The sequence below is a fragment of the Bubalus kerabau genome, chromosome 1 (genome assembly GCF_029407905.1).
Source record: "Bubalus kerabau isolate K-KA32 ecotype Philippines breed swamp buffalo chromosome 1, PCC_UOA_SB_1v2, whole genome shotgun sequence".
NCBI classification, from domain to species: domain Eukaryota; kingdom Metazoa; phylum Chordata; class Mammalia; order Artiodactyla; family Bovidae; genus Bubalus; species Bubalus kerabau.
Window position 1 is genome coordinate 30211697 of NC_073624.1, and position 20338 is coordinate 30232034.

The 20338-nt window shown below is 37.5% G+C and overlaps 1 protein-coding gene across 2 annotated transcripts in view; it reads left to right on the top strand.

The window, feature by feature from the left end:
- Positions 1 to 20338, top strand: part of PIK3C2G (phosphatidylinositol-4-phosphate 3-kinase catalytic subunit type 2 gamma) — a 460044-nt gene that overhangs the window by 154195 nt on the left and 285511 nt on the right. For both annotated transcript variants that reach the window (XM_055571258.1, XM_055571268.1), the window contains one exon: positions 16647 to 16740. In XM_055571258.1, coding sequence (XP_055427233.1) covers positions 16647 to 16740 — 94 coding nt within the window. The remainder of the gene's footprint in view (positions 1 to 16646; positions 16741 to 20338) is intronic.

The window sequence follows — 20338 nt, forward strand, 5'->3', positions numbered from 1 at the left end:
CACCATACAATGTTCTCCAGGCTATAATCATAGTGTTGAGTGCTATATGCCCCCAAGAAAGAGAGAGGCAGATTCTCTCAGAGAATGTAAGAAAAGGTTTGGAAAGGAATTGAATTCTGACTTGAAACATTCATGGGCATTTCCTGAGTGGAGAAGTGAGGAAATGGAATTCCAGAAAGAAAGACTAGATGGTCAAAGTTATGGAAGTTCAGAGAATAATGAGAGATTTACTATAATATTATAAAGGAATGGTACTAGGAGACAAAGTTGAAAAGGTTGGTTCAGTTTAGATCATTTGGGGCTCTATAAGTCAGGCAACTGCTCATAACTAACTTTATGGCAGCCCATGGAATCTTAAAAATGGGACTCCCGCAGTCTGATTTATTTTGTACAAGGATAATTCTGTGCATTAATGTAAAGTGTGGACTGTAAAAAAGAATAACAGCAAGGATATTAGATGCAGGTATAGAAATAGTCTACTTGAAAAGTGGTCTGGGCCTGCTTTAAGCATCAGTAGAAATTTACAGAGCAGACTGGAGAAACATTTCAGAGGAAAGTGAACAAGAGAGCAAATAAGGAAGACTTTGAACTTTTTGATTTAGGTAAATGATAGATAATTACATTGTTAACCAAGACAAGAGTTTTGGATGAAAGAGCAAATTTGGGTATTGAAGTTGGATGCCATCTTCAAGGCCTCAAAGAGGAAATGGAGAAAAATAATTTGTGCCTCTTGGAATAAGATTGATCGTAAAGGCGAGAAGATCACTAAAGTTGAAGGAGGTAAGAGAAAGATTTTGATGTTTGGACTTCTTATGTTTGTTTAAATAAAAAAGCTCCAAGCATGTTTACAAACTGAGATGATAGATGCATGAAGGGAAGGAAGCTCAGAAAACAGGGATGGGTGAAGAGAAAAAATGAGATGACCCCAACACCCAACAGACTGGACCAAAAATGAAAATAGAGCTGTTATCAAGGAAAGAGAGTAACTTGTTCCTCTCAGTTGGGAGGGAAGGGAATATATGAATAGAATTATAGGTAACTATGGATACGGAGAAAGGAGTACAACAAGGCTGTATATTGCTACCCTGTTTATTTAACTTATATTCAGAGCACATTATGCAAAATGCTGGACTAGATGAGTTACAAGCAGGAATCAATTGCAGGGAGAAATATCAACAACGATATGCAGATGATACCACTCTAATGGCTGAAAGCAAAGACGAACTAAAAAGATTCTTGATGAAGGTGAAAGAGGAGAGTGAAAAGGCTGGCTTAAAACTCAGTATTAAAAAAAATTATGATCATGGCATCTGGTCTCATCACTTCATGGCAAATAGAAGGGGAAAAGGTGGAAGCAGTGACAGATTTTCTCTTCTTGGGCTCTAAAATCACTGCAGATGGTGACTGCAACCATAAAAGCAGAAGACGATTGTTTCTTGAAAGGAAAGCTATGACAAATCTAGACAGTGTATTAAAAAGCAAAGACATCATTTTGTTGACAAAGGTCCATATAGTCAAAGCTTTGGTCTTTCCAGTAGTCATGTGTGGATGTGAGAGTTGGACCATAAAGAAGGCAGAACACTGAAAAATTAATGCTTTCAAACTGTGGTGCTGGAGAAGACTCTTGAGAGTACCTTGGACAGTAAAGAAATAAAACCAGTCAATCCTAAAGGAAGTAAACCATGAATACTCATTGGAAGGACTGATGCTGAAGCTGAAGCTCCAATGCTTTAGCCACACGATGAAAAGAGCCAACTCATTAGAAAAGACCCTAATGCTGGGAAAGATTGAAGGCAGAAGGAGAAGAGGGCAATGGAGGATGAGATGGTTGGATGGCGTCACTGATTCAGTGGACATGAACTTGGGCAAACTCTGGGAAATGGTGAAGGACAGGGAGGCCTGGCGTCCATGGTGTCTCACATGAAGAGAGAGTCAAAGTGATATACTGAGAATGAAGAACTTAGAATTGTATAAACCAAAGACATGAATCTTACCTTTGTGCATTTTTGAAGAGTTTATGGAGTTGCTTCCAAATTTCACAGTTGACAACACAAGCTTTGAAATCAGGCATTTCTGTCTCTGTCACTTATTACATGAATCACTTCAGTAAAGTTTTTTTTTTTCTTCTTTTTTTTAGTTTTATTTATTTACTTTACAATATTGTATTGATTTTGCCATACATTGACATGAATATGCCATGGGTGTACATGTGTTCTCCATCCTGAAACCCCTCCCACCTCCTGCCAATGGGAGTAATAAGTATCATGCATTGTACCTTACAGGATAAAGTACTTATGAGAACTTTCAATAAATGCTACCAGTCAGTCTTGTCAACATCATCTTCTTCCTGGTATCTATATTTTTAAGAGTGTTTAGAGTTCACAGATTTTTTTCAATGCTAAATTGTAAATATCATAAAGTCATGGGAACAATTTCGTTTCTAGTAAGCTTCACTAAGCTTAAATTCACTTGTCAAAACGTATATGGTAAAAGAGCAAATTTATATTTGAAAATTGAATAGTGACTTATAGATTAATTATTAAGCACTTTCAAAATATTATATGATTGACCTACAAAACAGTCTCTTTAATATTGTTACCATCATGTACAGTTTCCCCCACTTTATGGATTTCCACTTTATAGATGAAGAAATTGATATCCAGTTTGTTTATTCATTCACTCAGTAGATACTTACTGATGGCCTGTTCATGTTAGACACTTCTTTAGGCCCTGAAGCTGGCATGTTAAGCAAAAATAAACATAGTCCTGCCTTTATGGAGTTGTAGTCCACTGGAAGTGGGGAGAAATAGGCCCCTTACCAAATTATAAATGTAAAATAACAGGTGTCATAACAGCTCTGAGAGAAGTACATGGTTCCATGGTAACATAAAATGAAGGACCCAAATCTTTCTCCAGAGTGGGAAAAGTCTTCCCTGAGGAAGTTTTATGTTTGATTGCATATCTAAGATGAGTGAAAATGAACTGGTGAAAGGGGAAATAAGAGAAGAGCTCCATGGGAAGACGGGAGCTAGGAAATGCAGAAACTGCATTTAGAAAGTGAGAAGAGAGCCTACTGTGAGCAAGAATTCCTTGGAAGAAATGGAGTAGCCATCATAATCAACAAAACAGTCTGAAATGCAGTACTTGGATGCAATCTCAAAAACGACAGAATGATCTCTATTCATTTCCAAGGCAAACCATTCAATATCACAGTAACCCAAATCTGTGCCCCAAACAGAAATGCTGAAGAAGCTGAAGTTGAATGGTTCTATTAAGACCTACAAGACCTTCTAGAACTAACACCCAAAGGGTTGTCCTTTTCATTATAGGGGACTGGAATGCAAAAGTAGGAAGTCAAGAAATACCTGGAGTAACAGGCAAATTTGGCCTTTGAGTACAGAATGAAGCAGGGCAAAGGCTAATAGAGTTTTGCCAAAAGAACGCACTGGTCATAGTAAACACCCCCTTCCAAAAACACAAGAGAACACTCTACACATGGACATCACCAAATGGTCAATACCAAAATCAGATCGATTATATTCTTTGCAGCCTAAGCTGGAGGAGCTCTATACAGTCAGCAAAAATAAGACTGGGAGGTGACTGTGGCAAAGAACATAAACTCCTTATTGCCAAATTCAGACTTAAATTGAAGAAAGTAGGAAAACCACTAGACCATTCAGGTATGACCTAAATGAAATCCCGTATGATTATTCAGTGGAAGTGATAAATATATTCAAGGGATTAGATCTGATAGGGTTCCTGAAGAAGAAGGCAGGGATCAAGACCATCCCCCAAAAAAAGAAATGTAAAAAGGCAAAATGGTTGTCTGAGGAGGCCTTACAAATAGCTGTGAAAAGAAGAGAAGCCAAAAGCAAAGGAGAAAAGGAAAGATATACCCATTTGAATGCAGAGTTCCAAAGAATAGCAAGGAGAGATAAGAAAGCCTTCCTCAGGGATCATTGCAAAGAAATAGAGGAAAACAATAGAATGGGAAAGACTACAGGTCTCTTCAAGAAAATTAGAGATACCAAGGGAACATTTCATGCAAAGATGGGCTCAATGAAGGACAGAAATGGTATGGACCTAACAGAAGCAGAATATATTAAGAAGACATGGCAAGAATACACAGAAGAACTCTACAAAAAAGATCTTCATGACCCAGATAATCATGATGGCATGATCACTCACCTAGAGCCAGAAATCCTGGATTGTGAAGTCAAATGGGCCTTAGGAAGCATCACTACAAACAAAGCTAATGGAGGTGGTGGAATCCCAGTTGAGTTTTTTCAAGTCCTAAAAGATGATGCTCTGAAAGTGCTGCATTCCATATGCCAGCAAATTTGGAAAACTCAGCAGTGGCCACAGGACTGGAAAAGGTCAGTTTTAATTTCAATCCCAAATAAAGGCAATGCCAAAGAATGCTTAAATTACTGCACAATTACATTCATCTCACACGTAACCCACTCTAGTATTCTTGCCTAGAGAATCCCATGGACAGAGGAGCTTGGTGGGCTGCTGTCCATATGGTCGCACAGAGTCAGACACAACTGAAGCAACTAAGCATGCATGCATTGGAGAAGGAAATGGCAGCCCACTCCAGTATTCTTGCCTAGAGAATCCCAGGGACAGAGGAGCCTGGTGGGCTGCTGTCTATGGGGTCGCACAGAGTCGGACACCACTGAAGTGTTAGCAGCAGCAGCAGCATATGCTAATAAAGTAATGCTCAAAATTCTCCAAGCCAGGCTTCCACAGAACATGAACCAAGAACTTCCAGGTGTACAAGCTAGATTTAGAAAAGGCAGAAGAACCAGAGATCAAATTGCCAACATCTGTTGGATCATCAAAAAAGCAAGAGAGTTCCAGAAAAACATCTATTTCTGCTTTATTGACTATGCTAGAGCCTTGAACTGTGTTGATCACAATAAACTGTGGAAAAATCTGAAAGAGATGGGAATTCCAGGCCACCTGATCTGCCTCTTGAGAAATCTGTATGCAGGTCAGGCAGCAACAGTAAGAGTAAGACATGGAACAATAGACTGGTTCCAAATAGGGAACGGTGTACTTCAAGGCTGTATATTGTCACCCCGCTTATTTAACTTATATGCCGAGTACGTCACAAGAAATGCCAGGCTGGATGAAGCACAAGCTGGAATCAAGATTGCCAGGAGAAATATCAATAACCTCAGATATGCAGATGACACCACTCTTATGGCAGAAAATGAAGCAAAACTAAAGAACCTCTTGAAATGAAAGAGGAGAATGAAAAGTTGGCTTAAAACTCGACATTCAGAAAATCCAGTCCCATCACTTCATGGCAAATAGATGGGGAAACAGTGGAAACAAGAGATACTTTATTTTGGGGGGGCTCCAAAATCACTGCAGATGGTGACTTCAGCCATGAAATTAAGAGATGCTTGCTCTTTTGAGGAAAAATTATGACCAAGCTAGACAGTATATTAAAAAGCAGAGACATTACTTTGCCAACAAAGGTCCATCGAGTGAAAGCTATGGTTTTTCCAGTTATCATGTATGGATGTGAGATTTGGACTATAAGGAAAGCTGAGTGCCGAAGAACTGATGCTTTTAAAATGTGGTGTTGGAGAAGACTCTCGAGTCCCTTGGACAGCAAGGAGATCCAACCAGTCTGTCCTAAAGGAAATCAGTCCTGAATATTCATTGGAAGGACTGATGTTTAAGCTGAAACTCCAATACTTTGGACACCTGATGTGAAGAACTGACTCATTGGAAAAGACACTGATGCTGAGAAAGATTGAAGGTGGGAGGAGAAGGGGACAACAGAGGATGATATGGTTGGATGGCATCACCGACTCAATGGACATGAGTTTGAATAAACTCTGGGAGTTGATGATGGACAGGGAAGCCTGGCATCCTGCAGTTCATGGGGTCACAAAGAGTCGGACAGGACCGAGTGACTGAACTGTACTGAAGAGAGCTAGTGTGCCTGTAGTCCAAGGGAGGAATGTGTGATGAAAAGATACCTTCATATGGAACTAGATCATGTTAAGGTCTTCTAAACAGGGCCATGTTAAGCAACTTCATCTTTATTCTGATAGCAACATGAAGGCATGAATGGTTCTCAGCGACAGAAAATTTTGAATTGATTTGCATCTTTCAGGGAGAAGGCAATGGCATCCCACTCCAGTACTTTTGCCTGGAAAATCCCATGGATGGAGGAGCCTGGTGGGCTACAGTCCATGGGGTCGCTAGAGTCAGACAGGACTGAGCGACTTCACTTTCACTTTTCACTTTCATGCATTGGAGAAGGAAATGGCAACCCACTCCAGTGTTCTTGCCTGGAGAATCCCAGGGACGGGGAATCCTGGTGGGCTGCCGTCTCTGGGGTCGCACAGAGTCGGACACAACTGAAGCGACTTAGCAGCAGCAGCATCTTTCAGAGATTACTCTGGTTTCTGAGTGAAGCATGGATTTGGTGAAAGAAGCATAAGTAGATGAGAGAAGATGAGATAAGTTATGGAAGTAGTCCAAGGATCAGAGAATGGCAAGTCAGCCTTAGAAGGTGGTGTTGGTGGTGGTTGTTTCGTTGTTCAGTCTTGTCTGACTCTTTATGAAACCATAGATTGTAGCCCGCCAAGGTCCTGTGTCTATGGGGTTCTCCAGGCAAGAATACTGAAGTGGGTTACCATTCTGTTCTCCAGGGGATCTTCCCTACCTAGGGATCAAAGCCATGTTGCAGGCAGATTCTTTATTGCTGAGCCACCAGGGAAGCCCTAGAAGGTGAGTGCTAATGCAATGAAATGAAGAAAATCAGAACATTTAGACATAAAAATGACAGGACTGAATGGGAAGGAGTAGTGAAAAAGAAGAGTACCGAGGATTACTCCCAGGTCTCTGTCTTTCGTAACTAAGGGGATAAAAGTAACATTCCCTAAGATGGGGCACACTGGGAGACACATAACCAATAGAAGAACAAGAACTATGCAGTTTAGACTTTGCATGTTGGCTTTGAGGTGTGCTTGAGATGACCAAAGGTGTTCAAGAAAGGTATCTAAGCTGCAGACCCCAACATGGAAGTCATCAAGTGAAGGATGGGAATTAAGTCAAGGGTGCAAATAAATTTGTTTAGGGAGAGGTCTTAAAAAAGGAACCCTTCATGTTTATTTATTTTTAGAACCCTTCATATTTAGACTCAAAATCCCTTATTCTTTTTTTCCCCCACAAGATAATGAATAACTTTATTCTCAATGAGTATTTTTTGGTTATACTTTGGAACTGTAAGTACATATTATTTTTTTTTTTAGTCAGATGCCTATTGACTAGAATTATAAAACTCTGAGAACTTTTAAATACTTTTTATTGGAGTATAGTTGCTTTATGATATTGTGTTAGTTTCTGCTGTACAGCAAAGTGAAATCAGCTATATGTATACCTATGTCCCCTCTTTTTTGGATTTCCCTCTCATTTAGGTGGTGACAGAGCACTTGTTATAATTCCCTGTGCTATACAGTAGGTTCTCATTAGTTATTTACTTTATACATGCTAGTGTATATATGTCAGTCTCCCAATTCATCCCACCCCCCTTCCCTCCATGGTGTCTGTATGTCCATTCTCAGAAAGAGAAACATATCATAGATATCTTAAGTAATTAATTAATACCATGACTATATGGCTTACCCAGTGGGTAAAGAATCCACCGGAAGTGCAGGAGACACAGGAGACATGGATTTGATCCCTGGGTTGGGAATATCCCCTGGAGGAGAAAATGGCAACCCACTCCAGTATTCTTGCCTGAAAAATCCCATTAACAGAAGAACCTGGCAGTTTATGGTCCAGATGGTCGCAGAGAGTCAGACACAACTGAGCGACTAAGTACACAAGCATGACTATATAGGCATTTCCCAGTATCGTTGTGCAAGTCCATAGCTATCCATCAGGAAATATCTGAACAGTTCCTTTGTCTGTTCGGGCCTAGGACTCATTCTTATTCCTTTTGGTTCATGGCTGAACCAGTGCTCCAATCCAGATAGGTAAATTACACTACTCACTATTATATGTCTCTACTGACCCATTTAGAATGGAATAAAATTAAAAATACACCCAAATAAGTCTTGTGCATATTATATAAGCATAGATGATAATAGCTAGTCAAAAGATTAGAAGGCCTTGATAGAAATATTGGCCTAGTATTCTGGATGTTTAGAATCTAGTTTTGGTATCAACTAGTGAATGACTTCAGGAAAATAGCCCAAACTCTCTTGAGTTTCAGTTTCTTCATTTATACAGTCAGGAGGTTGAATAGATCTCCAGGTTTCATTGAATTCTAATATTCTATAATCATGTGAACAATTTTGAAAGAACATGAATTATTCAGTAGATAGAGGTTGACAATCATTTTAAAGAAGCCTTATTCACCTCTTTTCCTAGAAAAAAATTTCTTCTGTCATGTCTGATTGTTTTTAGTGTTAGAAAAATAGCGAGGATGTTCATATTGACATTTTCCTTCCAAGCTGATGCTGAGTGTGTCATCAGATTCAAAACCTGTTGGGAAAACAGTTCTGTACTTCTGATGGTTTTCTAATTCCAACCTGACATTGGTGCTTTTAAGCTGAATAGCCTTATGGCATTCTGCATGAATTCTTACTGTGTTTTCTGAAGTCTGACATTTCTGTTACACTTAAATTTGATCTCAGATTTCTTTGCTTTTCAGTTTACTCCAAGTTGCTTTTTTTTAAAGGTCAACATTTGTTACATTGCATTTGGCTTTCACCCATCACTTCAGAAGTTTTTGAAGTAAGCTATTGACCCTATACCATTTTTCAAATTAGAAAAAGAAGAGAAAAAGAAAGTAAGAAAGAAGTAGAAATGACAAAGTAACAAGCCAAATGGGAAGAAGTTGAAAGATGTATTTTTCTGTTGAAATTTCACTTCATAATTCCAGTGGTCCTATTGAAGCTTGTCTGAATCTGTTGTGATATTCCTATAGCCCTCTGAGATGAGAGGAATTATACATGTTTGAGGAGGAATGACAATTCCCAAGTCTGATGTTGGCAGATGACTTTGAAGCCAATTTTCCATTCATGGGAGACATAGTTTGATGTGCTGCTGTCTTAGAAACAGGGCACAGGTGCTGATTCTTTGACCAAAACTACATTGTACATCGAAGTTTTCAAAGTCTACAGTCTACAGTCATAGAGGTCTACAGTCCTCAAGATGTTTACAGCGATGTCACAAGGTCAAAATTGTTTCCAAAGTAGTTCCAGACATCATTTCTTTTTGTCATACTCATTTACTCATGAGTGTATAGTGGGGTTTTCCAGAGACTGCATGATATGCAGTATTACAACAGAGTTAATGCCAAAGCAGATAGGAGAATTCAGCTGTTTTCTGTTAAGCCAGACATTAGAGACAAAAATATTAAACGATATAACTCTTCTCACTATTTTATTTGTGAAAATACAGCTATACTTTTAAAAACATATTGTTTATGTTGACAAGCAATGAATTATTAATGTCACTTAAAATGAATTGATTAATATTTCTTAAATGTCTTGGTTGTGTTTTTAATTGATAATTACTGATAGATAGAGGCTTTCCAGGTGACTCCCTGGTAAAGAATCTTCCTACCAAAACCCAGGAGATACAGGTTCGATCCCTGAGTGGGGACAATCCCCTGGAGAAGGAAAGGGCAACCCATTCCAGTATTCTTGCCTGGGACATTCAATGGCCAGAAGAACCTGGCGGGCTACAGACCATGCAGTCGCAAAGAGTCAGACATGACTGAACATGAACACCTGCCTGCATAACCCACATAAACAAAAACTCTTTGGAATCGTTTATAATTTTTAAGGATCTAAAATGTTCCAAAAGAAACTGAAGAACTTCTACTGTACAGCAGATTTTAACCACTGGTCAGTTTCTGCTTCTCCCTTGAGCCAAAGAATTACATGCATACCTGATACGCTTCCTTTCTTACCCATGTAAAGATTGCAATTCCAACTTAATTTTCTGCTTGACTTTCAACTTTGTGTTTACCCTACAGTATTGGCAAAATATAGAATTGATATCTCACTGAAGTTTCTTTGAAAAATGTTTGTCTTGAATTTGCTTTCATTTTACTTAATGTTTTCACATTTTGAGGTTTTTAGCCATATTTCTTAGATTCCTTTTATCAACTTTTACAGTCAGTCTGCAAGGAGTATTTTCTCCTTTGTGTCCAAATGTCCTCATTGGACAACAAGCTATTTTTAGGTAAAATCCTTTAACAATTACTGTAGCAAGTTTTATATTTATCTTAGGTATGGTATCTTGTCCTTTTAGAAATCCTAAAGATGCAGTTGTTAGCTCAGTTCAAAAGCAACTAAACCCTGAATATATAGAATCACTGTTCAGGAAACTCATATAAAACTGAATAGTAAGCCAGTCTTAATGTTTTTGTTTTTGACCATAATTGTAGGGTTTTTGTTTGTTTTTTTTTTGTTTTTTTTTTTTTTTTTGCTCTTCTCTTCAGACATATATGGGAAGCTAAATTAGATAGCATAAAGTTAATGGACATTTAAAAATTATGTATAACCTTAAATAAGTGATTATTTAACATGGACTCTTTTTATTTCTAATTTTTAAAAATTTCATAGCAAAACTAATACAATTATGTAAAGTTTAAAAATAAAATAAAATTTAAAAAAAAAAGCAAAAAAAAAAAAAAGAAAATTTGTTTCACTTACCTGGTCTCCTCCCCAACAAGCAATGGATTTTACTGATCTTATATCTTTTTAATACCTTAAAACAGATAAATCTCCATTTATTACATTTTAAATTATCTATTTTCTGATTGATTATAAGGAAAGGAAAGGAAAGTGAAGTCGCTCAGTCATGTCCAACTCTTTGCAACCCCATGGCTTGTAGCCTACCAGGCTTCTCCATCCATGGGATTTTCCAAGCAAGGGCACTGCAGTGGGTTGCCATTTCCTTCTCCAGGGGACCTTCCCGACCCAGGGATCAAACCCGGGTCTCCCACATTGCAAGCAGATGCTTTACCCTCTGAGCCACCATATTATAAGGAAGTTTCTGATAAATATAAATGAATGAGGACCTAATTGACATCAGCCTGATGAATCTTTCTACTGAGACTTTTCTTTATTCCCCAGATTCAAGGTGTTATGTTCATGCCTACAGAAATTAGCAATCCCAAGGTTAGCAGGCTCCCTAGAGAGTGGCTCTAGTTTATTATCAGCAAAAATTATACTTATTTTTCAAGCAAACCAGGTCATTGGAAGTTACAGTAGCCTGACTTATGGAAAATTCAAAATAGATTGCAGTTCTTCTGATACATATGACATTTCAGCATGTAAATATCACACCACAGTCAGAGAACTAATATGAGTAGCCCTCACCTCATTGAGGAGCGAGTTACTGAGCATGAAATGCCAATAGCTATATCCCCAAAGAATGTTTAAATAGTTTCAGACAATATCACAGGGAAGAAAGGCCAGGATTTGTGGAACATATTTGTCCATTGATCTGTGGCTGAGTTCATGGCCCTGAAAAGATATTAAGCACAAATTCTCCAGGGATAGAGATCCCTATTTGGGCCTGTTAGTTAAAAGAATATTCTAAAGCAAGTACAAAATATGAGGCTTGTTCTTTCACTCTACAATGTATACTCTTAAAAGGACATATGATTTGGATCTTGGTTCTAGTAGTAATACATTTGCATTTATTTATTTTCAATTTATTTTATTTTAAAATGTGCAATTATTTGCAATTATTAATGTATTTTCATAATTAATTGAATGAGACTTACTTTTAAAATTACTGTTTTTTAGTAACCAATAAAACTATCATATAGAAAGTTTAAAAATCTTTAAAAATTAAGCTTTAAAAAAGAAAACTAAAGTCACCCATGACATTTCCATCTAGAAATTTGGTATTCATATTTTGATACTTCCTTTCCATATTTTTTGTTAAGCATGTGGAAAAATTCACACATGTTTCATAATATTCTCATATTATCAAATATTATTTTAATATTTTAATGACTGTGCATTTTATCAGAGAGTCATAGCACATTTAACTTAACTGCTTATTTTTAGATACTTACATTATTTCCAGTTTTATTTGCATACATATATCCTCACACACATCTTTTATTATTTCTGTAGGATAAATTCCCAAAGTAGAATTGCTTGATCAAAAATAAGCACATTTTAAAGATTCTTTTTATACATGTTGCTATATATTGCCAGCAATGTATAAAAGAGCCCCATTTTCCAGGAACTTCACCAACACTGCCAGCATCTCTTTTAATGTAGCCAACTCTTCCTAATATAGTCAGATTCAGGTTATATTTGGATATGCTTTAATGTCGTTAGGCCTTAGTCACATCTCAGGATGTCATGTGGTTCGTTTCTTGGCAGTTTCTCTTCCAATTTCTTCCTGAACTTCAAGCACCAGTAATGAATAAAAATAGACATCCCTTTCTATAAAAATGCAAAAACATTCTTCCAACATTTGTGTGTATTAATACAAATGCATAATATTCCTTTTGGACTGTTCTATAAAGATATCACTAGTTTTTTGTTCTCCTGTTCCTAAAGAGCCTGAAAAAAAAATCTTTCTCTTCCATCACCATCGGATTTGTTTTTGTCTTACTGTTTTGACTGTAAGGGGGAAGAAATCTGGGATTTGTATGAGTGCTTTTTGTGGAATTGAACCTCTTGCTACCAATATATAAATTATCTCAGAACACAAGAAGCATAGTATGATTTTCCTCATTATTATTGTGACCAATGCTTTTATTTTATTTTTTTGGCCATGCCACATGGCACATGGGATATTAGCTCCCTGCCCACCAGGGATCAAATCCATGCCCTCCTCCCCTGCCATCCCAGCAGTGCAAGCATGGAGTCCTAACCACTGGACTGCCAGGGGAGTCCTATGATCAGTGCATTTTTATTAATCACCCAACACATATGGAGAGTGGTCCTGAATTCTGGAAATCAAAAAAGAGGATAGAACCATCCTTAGCTATAGTATATTCACTAGTTGAGGAATGAGGATACATATTAATAAAATGATAATTTCTTTCACGCACTGTCACACCCAATTGCCCAGTGGAGGAAACCACTCAATGCCCTGGGAGTTGAGAAAAGTGATTGCTAAAGACTGGCATAGTGACCTTCAAGGGAATATGATCCACAGTTTGAAGGAGAACTAGAAGTTTAAGAAGAGAAGGGAGGGTGTTCCAAGCAGAGGTTACAGTGCTTACAAAGGTGAGAATGAACATAGCATGTTCAAAGTAAAAACAGCATACAATGAGCCAGGGCAGTTTTTCCAGTATAACAGTAGTACAAAAATCTGGAGTGTTCAGCTAGCTTTTAATATGTAAATAAATAGTAAGGGCCTGAACGTTTCTTTGAAAATAGAAAACCATTTACTGGTTTATGGGAAATGAATTTACAAAATAATTCAGGAAATTTTATAAGGTAATACTATGAAAAATGCTAATACCAATGTGAGCCAAGTATAGCCTAGCATAGGTAATTGCAGAAGAAACTGAAAACAAGCACAGAGTACTTCCCTGGTGGCCCGGGGTAGAGGAATCCGCCTGTCAATGCAGGAGATGCAGAAGACATGGGTTCGATCCCTGGATAGGGAAGATGCCCTGAAGGAAGAAATGGCAACCCACTCCAGTATTCTTGTCTGGGAAATCCCATAAACAGAAGAACCTGACAGGCTACAGTCCATGGTGTCGTGAAAGAATCGGACACAACTTGGTGACTAAATAACAACATGGGTGCAAGAGCCATTGGGATAGAAAAATCAACAGAACTTGGCAACTGATCAGATGTAAAGATAAGAGACTACTAGAAATTCCACAAACTTTTATTCTGTTATGCTTGGACTAGGGATATAAATGAATGAGTCTACCCTCAACCTTGTGTTTAGAATCCCATAGAAAAAGGGGTAATTCTAGAAAGTGGCTGAAACAGCTTCACCAGTAAATTGATGCTTAAAAGTTTAAGATTCATCAAGAGGATGAATTGAATTTCACCAGCTAGAAAGAGGGGGAATTAAATGATGAACCTTTAGCAAAGAGGGAGAAAACATAATCATTAACATTTCAGACCTACATGACTGGAGAAAGATGATAACACAGACTGTGAGACAGAAGTCTGGCAGTAGTGATGCTTTAGATGGAAAGATAACTAATTAAATTTAGACATTTCTGAAATATGTAGAGAGTGTCCACCAATCTAGAGACAAAGGGGACAGGTAAGTGAACAAAACAGGCAAAATTTTTCTGCTTTCAAGGACTTTACATTCTAGTGTTTGGAAATAAGCACATGATTAGAGATACAGTGTTTACCAAGGAGTTTTCTTTTGTTGTGATGTTTGTTTTCTGTTTTTCCTCCTTTGCTGTCATTCACATCAGTAAGATGAAATAGGCACACAGGAAAGCAAGGATGACTAGTATCTGACTTAAGTCTTCACTTAGGCAACAAAATGTTCCAAGTAACTATTCCCCCAAGACTTCAAAGTGTCTTCAAACTGACCTTGATGTCTACAAGCCTCAGACAAATGGTTTAGTAATTGAGAGCAATAAATTAGAGTCAATCACATTTAGTTAGGAGAAAATAAAGTCTTAGTGTGCTAAAACAAGCTGACCTTCTTCCAGCTTTGAATTTTTATTACACCCTTTCTTCTTTCCTTCTGTGCGTGATGCTATGCTGAAATCTTCTGACCTTAGTGGTACTTCATGAGATGTGCCTGGACTACAGTCTCAGTAGGTCTTATTCCTAGAATATTCGTAGGGAAAAAATTATTGTAGATCAGAAGTAAGGGTTTTGAATGACCAACCTTGGAAGTGAAATTCTTGCATTTAAAATGCTCAATTTAAATGAATGAGGAGAAAATATGTAACCTGTTTAAGCACCACATTTCAAACTGCTATCAAAGACAGTTGGGAAGATACTGAGTAGTGCTATTTTTTTTTTTTTTTGCTTCTAGATTTTTTTTTAATTTTATTTTATTTTTAAACTTTACATAATTGTATTAGTTTTGCCAAATATCAAAATGAATCCGCCACAGGTATACATGTGTTCCCCATCCTGAACCCTCCTCCTTCCTCCCTCCCCATACCATCCCTCTGGGTCGTCCCAGTGCACCAGCCCCAAGCATCCAGTATCGTGCATCGAACCTGGACTGGCTACTCGTTTCATACATGATATTTTACATGTTTCAATGCCATTCTCCCAAATCTTCCCACCCTCTCCCTCTCCCACAGAGTCCATTTTTCTCCTTTACACTATAGCTGCATGTATTCCTTTCACCCTTAAGTAACCGGACATGCTGAAAAGAGACTGGGCATTAGAGACAAAGTTTTCTGACCTCCACAGTCTTTAGAGTTCTCATCTGAAAAGCATTCACTTAGTTCCCATGCAAAAAGATTCGAGGGTCTTATTTATTCTTTTTTTTGTTTCTAAGTGAATTGCTCTAAACTGTTCCTTTGAATTTTAAATTGTGCATATTAATTTTTTAAGATTTGTTTAAAATAATAAATAAGGGTGTTTCTCTTACCAAAACCCTTGCTATATTTATTTATCATGTCAAAGCAGCGTGTGTCAAATTTATATCTAGGCACTTTCCGGGAGCTCTGACAATGTAGGAGATGCAAGAAACTCCAGTTCGATCCCCGGATCAGGAAGATCCCTGAGGAAGGGAATGGCAACCTGCTCCAGTATTCTTTCCTGGAGAATCCCATAGAGAGAGAAGCCTGGCAGGTTACAGTCCATGGGGTCACAAAAGAGTCGAACATGACTGAGCACGTGTGTGCACACACACACACAATTCTACTGATGGAGCAGTGTTAGTTGTTAGGAGGAGCACAGTCATCCATCAGTATCATTAGTTCCAGCACCCCTGCAGAAACCAAAATCTAAAAGCTCAAGTCCCTTATATAAAAGGGCATAGTACACAGTCCACACTATGTACCCACAGATGAGAACCCTCCAATATGGAGGGGGACTGTAGGGTTTCAGATGTGAACTACATTCATAAATTTAGTTTAGTAGCAAGCTTTTATTGTGTTTAGTTGATGCTAAATCTTACAACAGGCATATGAAGTTCAAAATGAGTAAGGCATAGTTACATTCAAGAACTTAACAGCCTAGTAAGATTTAGCTGTATTAAATTATTTGTGTTTATTTATTGTAAGATACATTAGATTTCTTGTTTTTTATTATTCTCTGCCCAAAGACTCATTTAAATATATTTTATCCCATTTTTAATCATATAAGCCATCAGATCTCTAGCTAGTAATTATTTACTTAAATACATGGCTAAATAATAAGCAAAGATTTTCATGTATTTTTAAAAAATCTTAGATATCCTATAATCCACATTTTATAGGCAGAAAAGTTGGCAGGAATCTGACTGAAACTCATGTTTCCAAAATCTAGTCAAAAGAACTTTCGACTGCAGTTCACAGGAGAGCACAGAATATGAAAAAAAAAAAAGATGATTATTTGATGCTAATGATTATCTTAAATGATTGTGAGATTATTTTATCTAATGCATTGGGGGTGGAGTTAATTCTCTGTTTTCTTGATATTTCTCATGCATTATTGTAAGCTATTAACAGCTTAGTAAGTGTATTTACTTTGTTTTAGTTTTCCAGATCAAGAAATTCGTAACGTGGCAGTTCAGCAGTTAGACAACCTCTTGAATGATGAACTACTGGAATATCTCCCACAGCTAGTTCAGGTAAGGACAGCAAAGTTGCCAAGAGATTCCAGGATTTTAACCAATAATTCTCTAAAACAGGTCCCAGTGAATCAAGAGTAGCCTACATAAAAAGTGATCATTTCAGTTTGGCTAGCCAAGGGGCTAAAAATATAGCTCATATGTCAACTTGGGTACCATGGAAATTCTCTACCCAAAATTGATATGGTTACAAAAAAGGTATATAAACACCAAAAGGGAAATTTTTTTTAAAAACACCTTCACTTATTAATTAGAACAAGAAAAAAAATAATACTTGTGATGAAAAATTGGTATCCAACTGTATATATAAAACTATAAAAAAGTAACCAAATAAATATTATGTAGAAAATAGTCCTTTACTAGGCATCTGCTCATAATATTTTTCTTGCTTTTCCCATATTCTAATATTAATTACAGATTTTAAAACAGTAGTTTCTAATAATCAAATTCTGCTGCCACATAGTAGTTTTGTGACATCATATATCATGATATTGGAGTAATTTGGGAAAATACTATAAACTTATCTAGAAATCTGATCATGGTCTAATTTAGTTTGAATATGTTACCATATAAACAATTGCACAAATGGTCATGTATATGATTGAATATCCAAAATATAAACAATGATTTTTTTCAAAGTTAACTGGATACTGAATGCTGAATAGGTCTAAAATAGGGGTCTAAAATAAGTCTAAAATATGTTTTTCTTTGCTTTGTTTTTAACTCAGGTGTTTTCTTATCTGAAAGAGCAGGTCATTGTTATAAGCTATTTTAAATGCCAGGTGCCTCAGGTTTTGAATTTAAGACAGGGACCCTGAGACTAAAGTGAGGAGCCTGTAATAATAGAATTGAATTCTATGTTACTTTACAAACAGAACATGCACTTCTCTAAAGGCCTTAAAGAGAGAACTGATCTAGAAGCATGTGTACTGTAGAGTTACTACTACCTCTCCTTACAGTTGTGGTTTCCCTAGCCTTGCAGGAGTATGTAGTGTAGTGAAAATAAAAATTAATTCAACTTGCAGAAACACTATTCATCTCATGCCTCTTGAGTATGGGCAACATGCTATATCTAACCCAACTCAAAAAAAGGAAATTTCTACAATAGTATATGTAAATTAAATCTTTGAAAGCCAGAATCTGAGTCAATAACACTTGACACTAGGAATGTGGCTGAGAGACATACGCCTGTAAATGCAAATTCATTTATAAGACAAGTCGCACCCAGGATCCAGCATTGCAAATACACAGAGGTAAAGATAGGTAACGTTGCAAATATTCCCTAATTAAAAATGATAATTGTAAAATCATGTGAGATGGAAAGAAATATTTAATGTGACTGGAAAATTAATAACAAATGGGAAGAATTTTCAAAACATTAATTGTGGGATTTGCCCTTAAAACTTTGATGCTGCACCCTGACTTTCCAAGACATAAAAAAAAAAAAAAATTCCTACCCTGCTGATTATTTTCTGGAATCATGTTTTTTTTAATGCATTATTTTATTAGAACTGTGTAGGCTATGTTAAAGAGCAATATGAAGTTACTTGAAGACCATGATTAAAACGAAAAGTATGGTTCTTAAAAAGTCACTCAATAGTGTCCAACTCTTTGTGACCATGTGGACTGTAGCCTACCAGGCTCCTCTGTCCATGGAATTCTACAGACAAGAATACTGGAGTAGATTGCCATTCCCTTCTCCAGGAAATCTTTCTGACCCAAGGATCAAACCCTGGTCTCCCGCTTTGCAGGCAGATTCTTTACTGTCTGAGGCACCAGGGAAGCTTATGGTTCATAGCTAATGCTTTAATAAGCCATAGATCCAGAGGTTACTGCAAGCCACAGGCTGTAACAATGCAGACAGCTTTCAAGAAGAGAGTTCAAAATAATATTGTTGTTGTTCCATTTCCTTAGTTGAATCCAACTCTTTTGTGACCTTATGGACTATATCCTGCCAGGCTCCTCTGTCTGTGAGATTTCCCAGGCAAGAATACTGAAGTGGGTTGCCATTTCCTTCTCTAAGGGATCTTCCCAACCCAGGGATTGAACCCACCTCTCCTGCATTGGTACGCAGATTCTTAACCACTGAAACAACTAGGAAGCCAACGAAATATGCATCCAAGATATTGTCTCCTTCTTAGATGATGATGCAGGATGTAGGGAGAAATTGTAGCAGTAGACAGAGTGATGTGGTGAATTTGGAAGCAAGGGAGGCCATTCATGATCAGTAAGTAGTTTCTGGGTTCAGAAAGAAACCACAAGGAAGTCTTTAAAGAAAGCTAAAAGACAAGCACCGAAGTAGACTCTGAGGTATCTCTCTCCTGCTAATGTACTCATAGGATATGTTCACGAAAAGGGCATGAACACAGCCCATGGTCTAGTCAATCCAATATTAGCATGTTAGTTAAAGAAGGTCATAACTGCAGTTTAAGACAGCACACATTATGATCCTTATATATTCAGATAGCATCACAAGTTTATGCAAATTTACTGAGATCATTTTTGACATTCTCACACTTCAAGAATTCATAAACATTCCCATCCTGGAGGATAATTAGCATACTGAGGTGTTTCTTTAGGTGTGTGTTGAATGAATGTTGTTCCCATTTTTTCTGCTCTCTGGACAGTGGTATTAATGTGTGTGTATGTGACTTAAAAGGCTTATGGAGCAACAAGCCATAGAAGCTTTGTTTCTCAAGCAGGAATAAGTACTTTTAGAAAGATAGGAAAAAAATCTGACATTCATTTTCACGGTTTATTGTGTTTCATGAGATGATGATGATGATGAGGGCCCAAATACCAAGTGATGATGGTGAAGTCCCTGTAGAGTGGGTGTGGAAGTCTAAATTAGGTCTCAAAGGTTGCTGCTGCTGTCTGTGTTTTTCCATCAGGTTGGATATCCTAGAAAACATTAGAAAGTTGTTCACAGTGCAGATGAAGGAATGGGAGATTGGAGGATGGGTGGATTATGTGTCCACCGAAAGGCAGCTTTGACACTTAAAAGTAAAGCTTCAAAGTCTGCAGGTTAATACTCAGTAGATGATTTCAGTTAAGGCTTTGAGTATGTGGGGGCTTCCCTGATAGCTCAGTTGGTAAAGAATCTGTGTGCAATGCAGGATATCCCGGTTCAATTCCTGGGTCAGGAAGAACCCCTGGAGAAGGGATAGGCTACCCACTGCAGTATTCTTGGACTTCCCTAGAGAGTCAACTAGTAAAGTACCTGCCCACAATGTGGGAGACATGGGTTCGATCCAGGCTACCCACTCCAGTATTCTGGCCTATAGAATTCCATGGATCCATGGGGTCACAAAGAGTCGGACACAACTGAATGACTTTCACTTTTTCAAACCAAAAGAAGGGAATCATCTATTGTTTAATAATGCCATTTTTTATATCCAAGACACTGTTCATGATATTACTTTCTGTGTGCCAGGATTCTCTCCCTAGGCATGGTTGAACTCCACCAACCACCTGCTCTTATTTATTCTGTGATACTAAAAGCCAAAAAAGAAAATTGTGTGATGTGTATATGTTCTGTTATTAGTTACACACCAAATGATAAAGCTATTAAATATAAGTATTTTGTCAAACTGTTTAT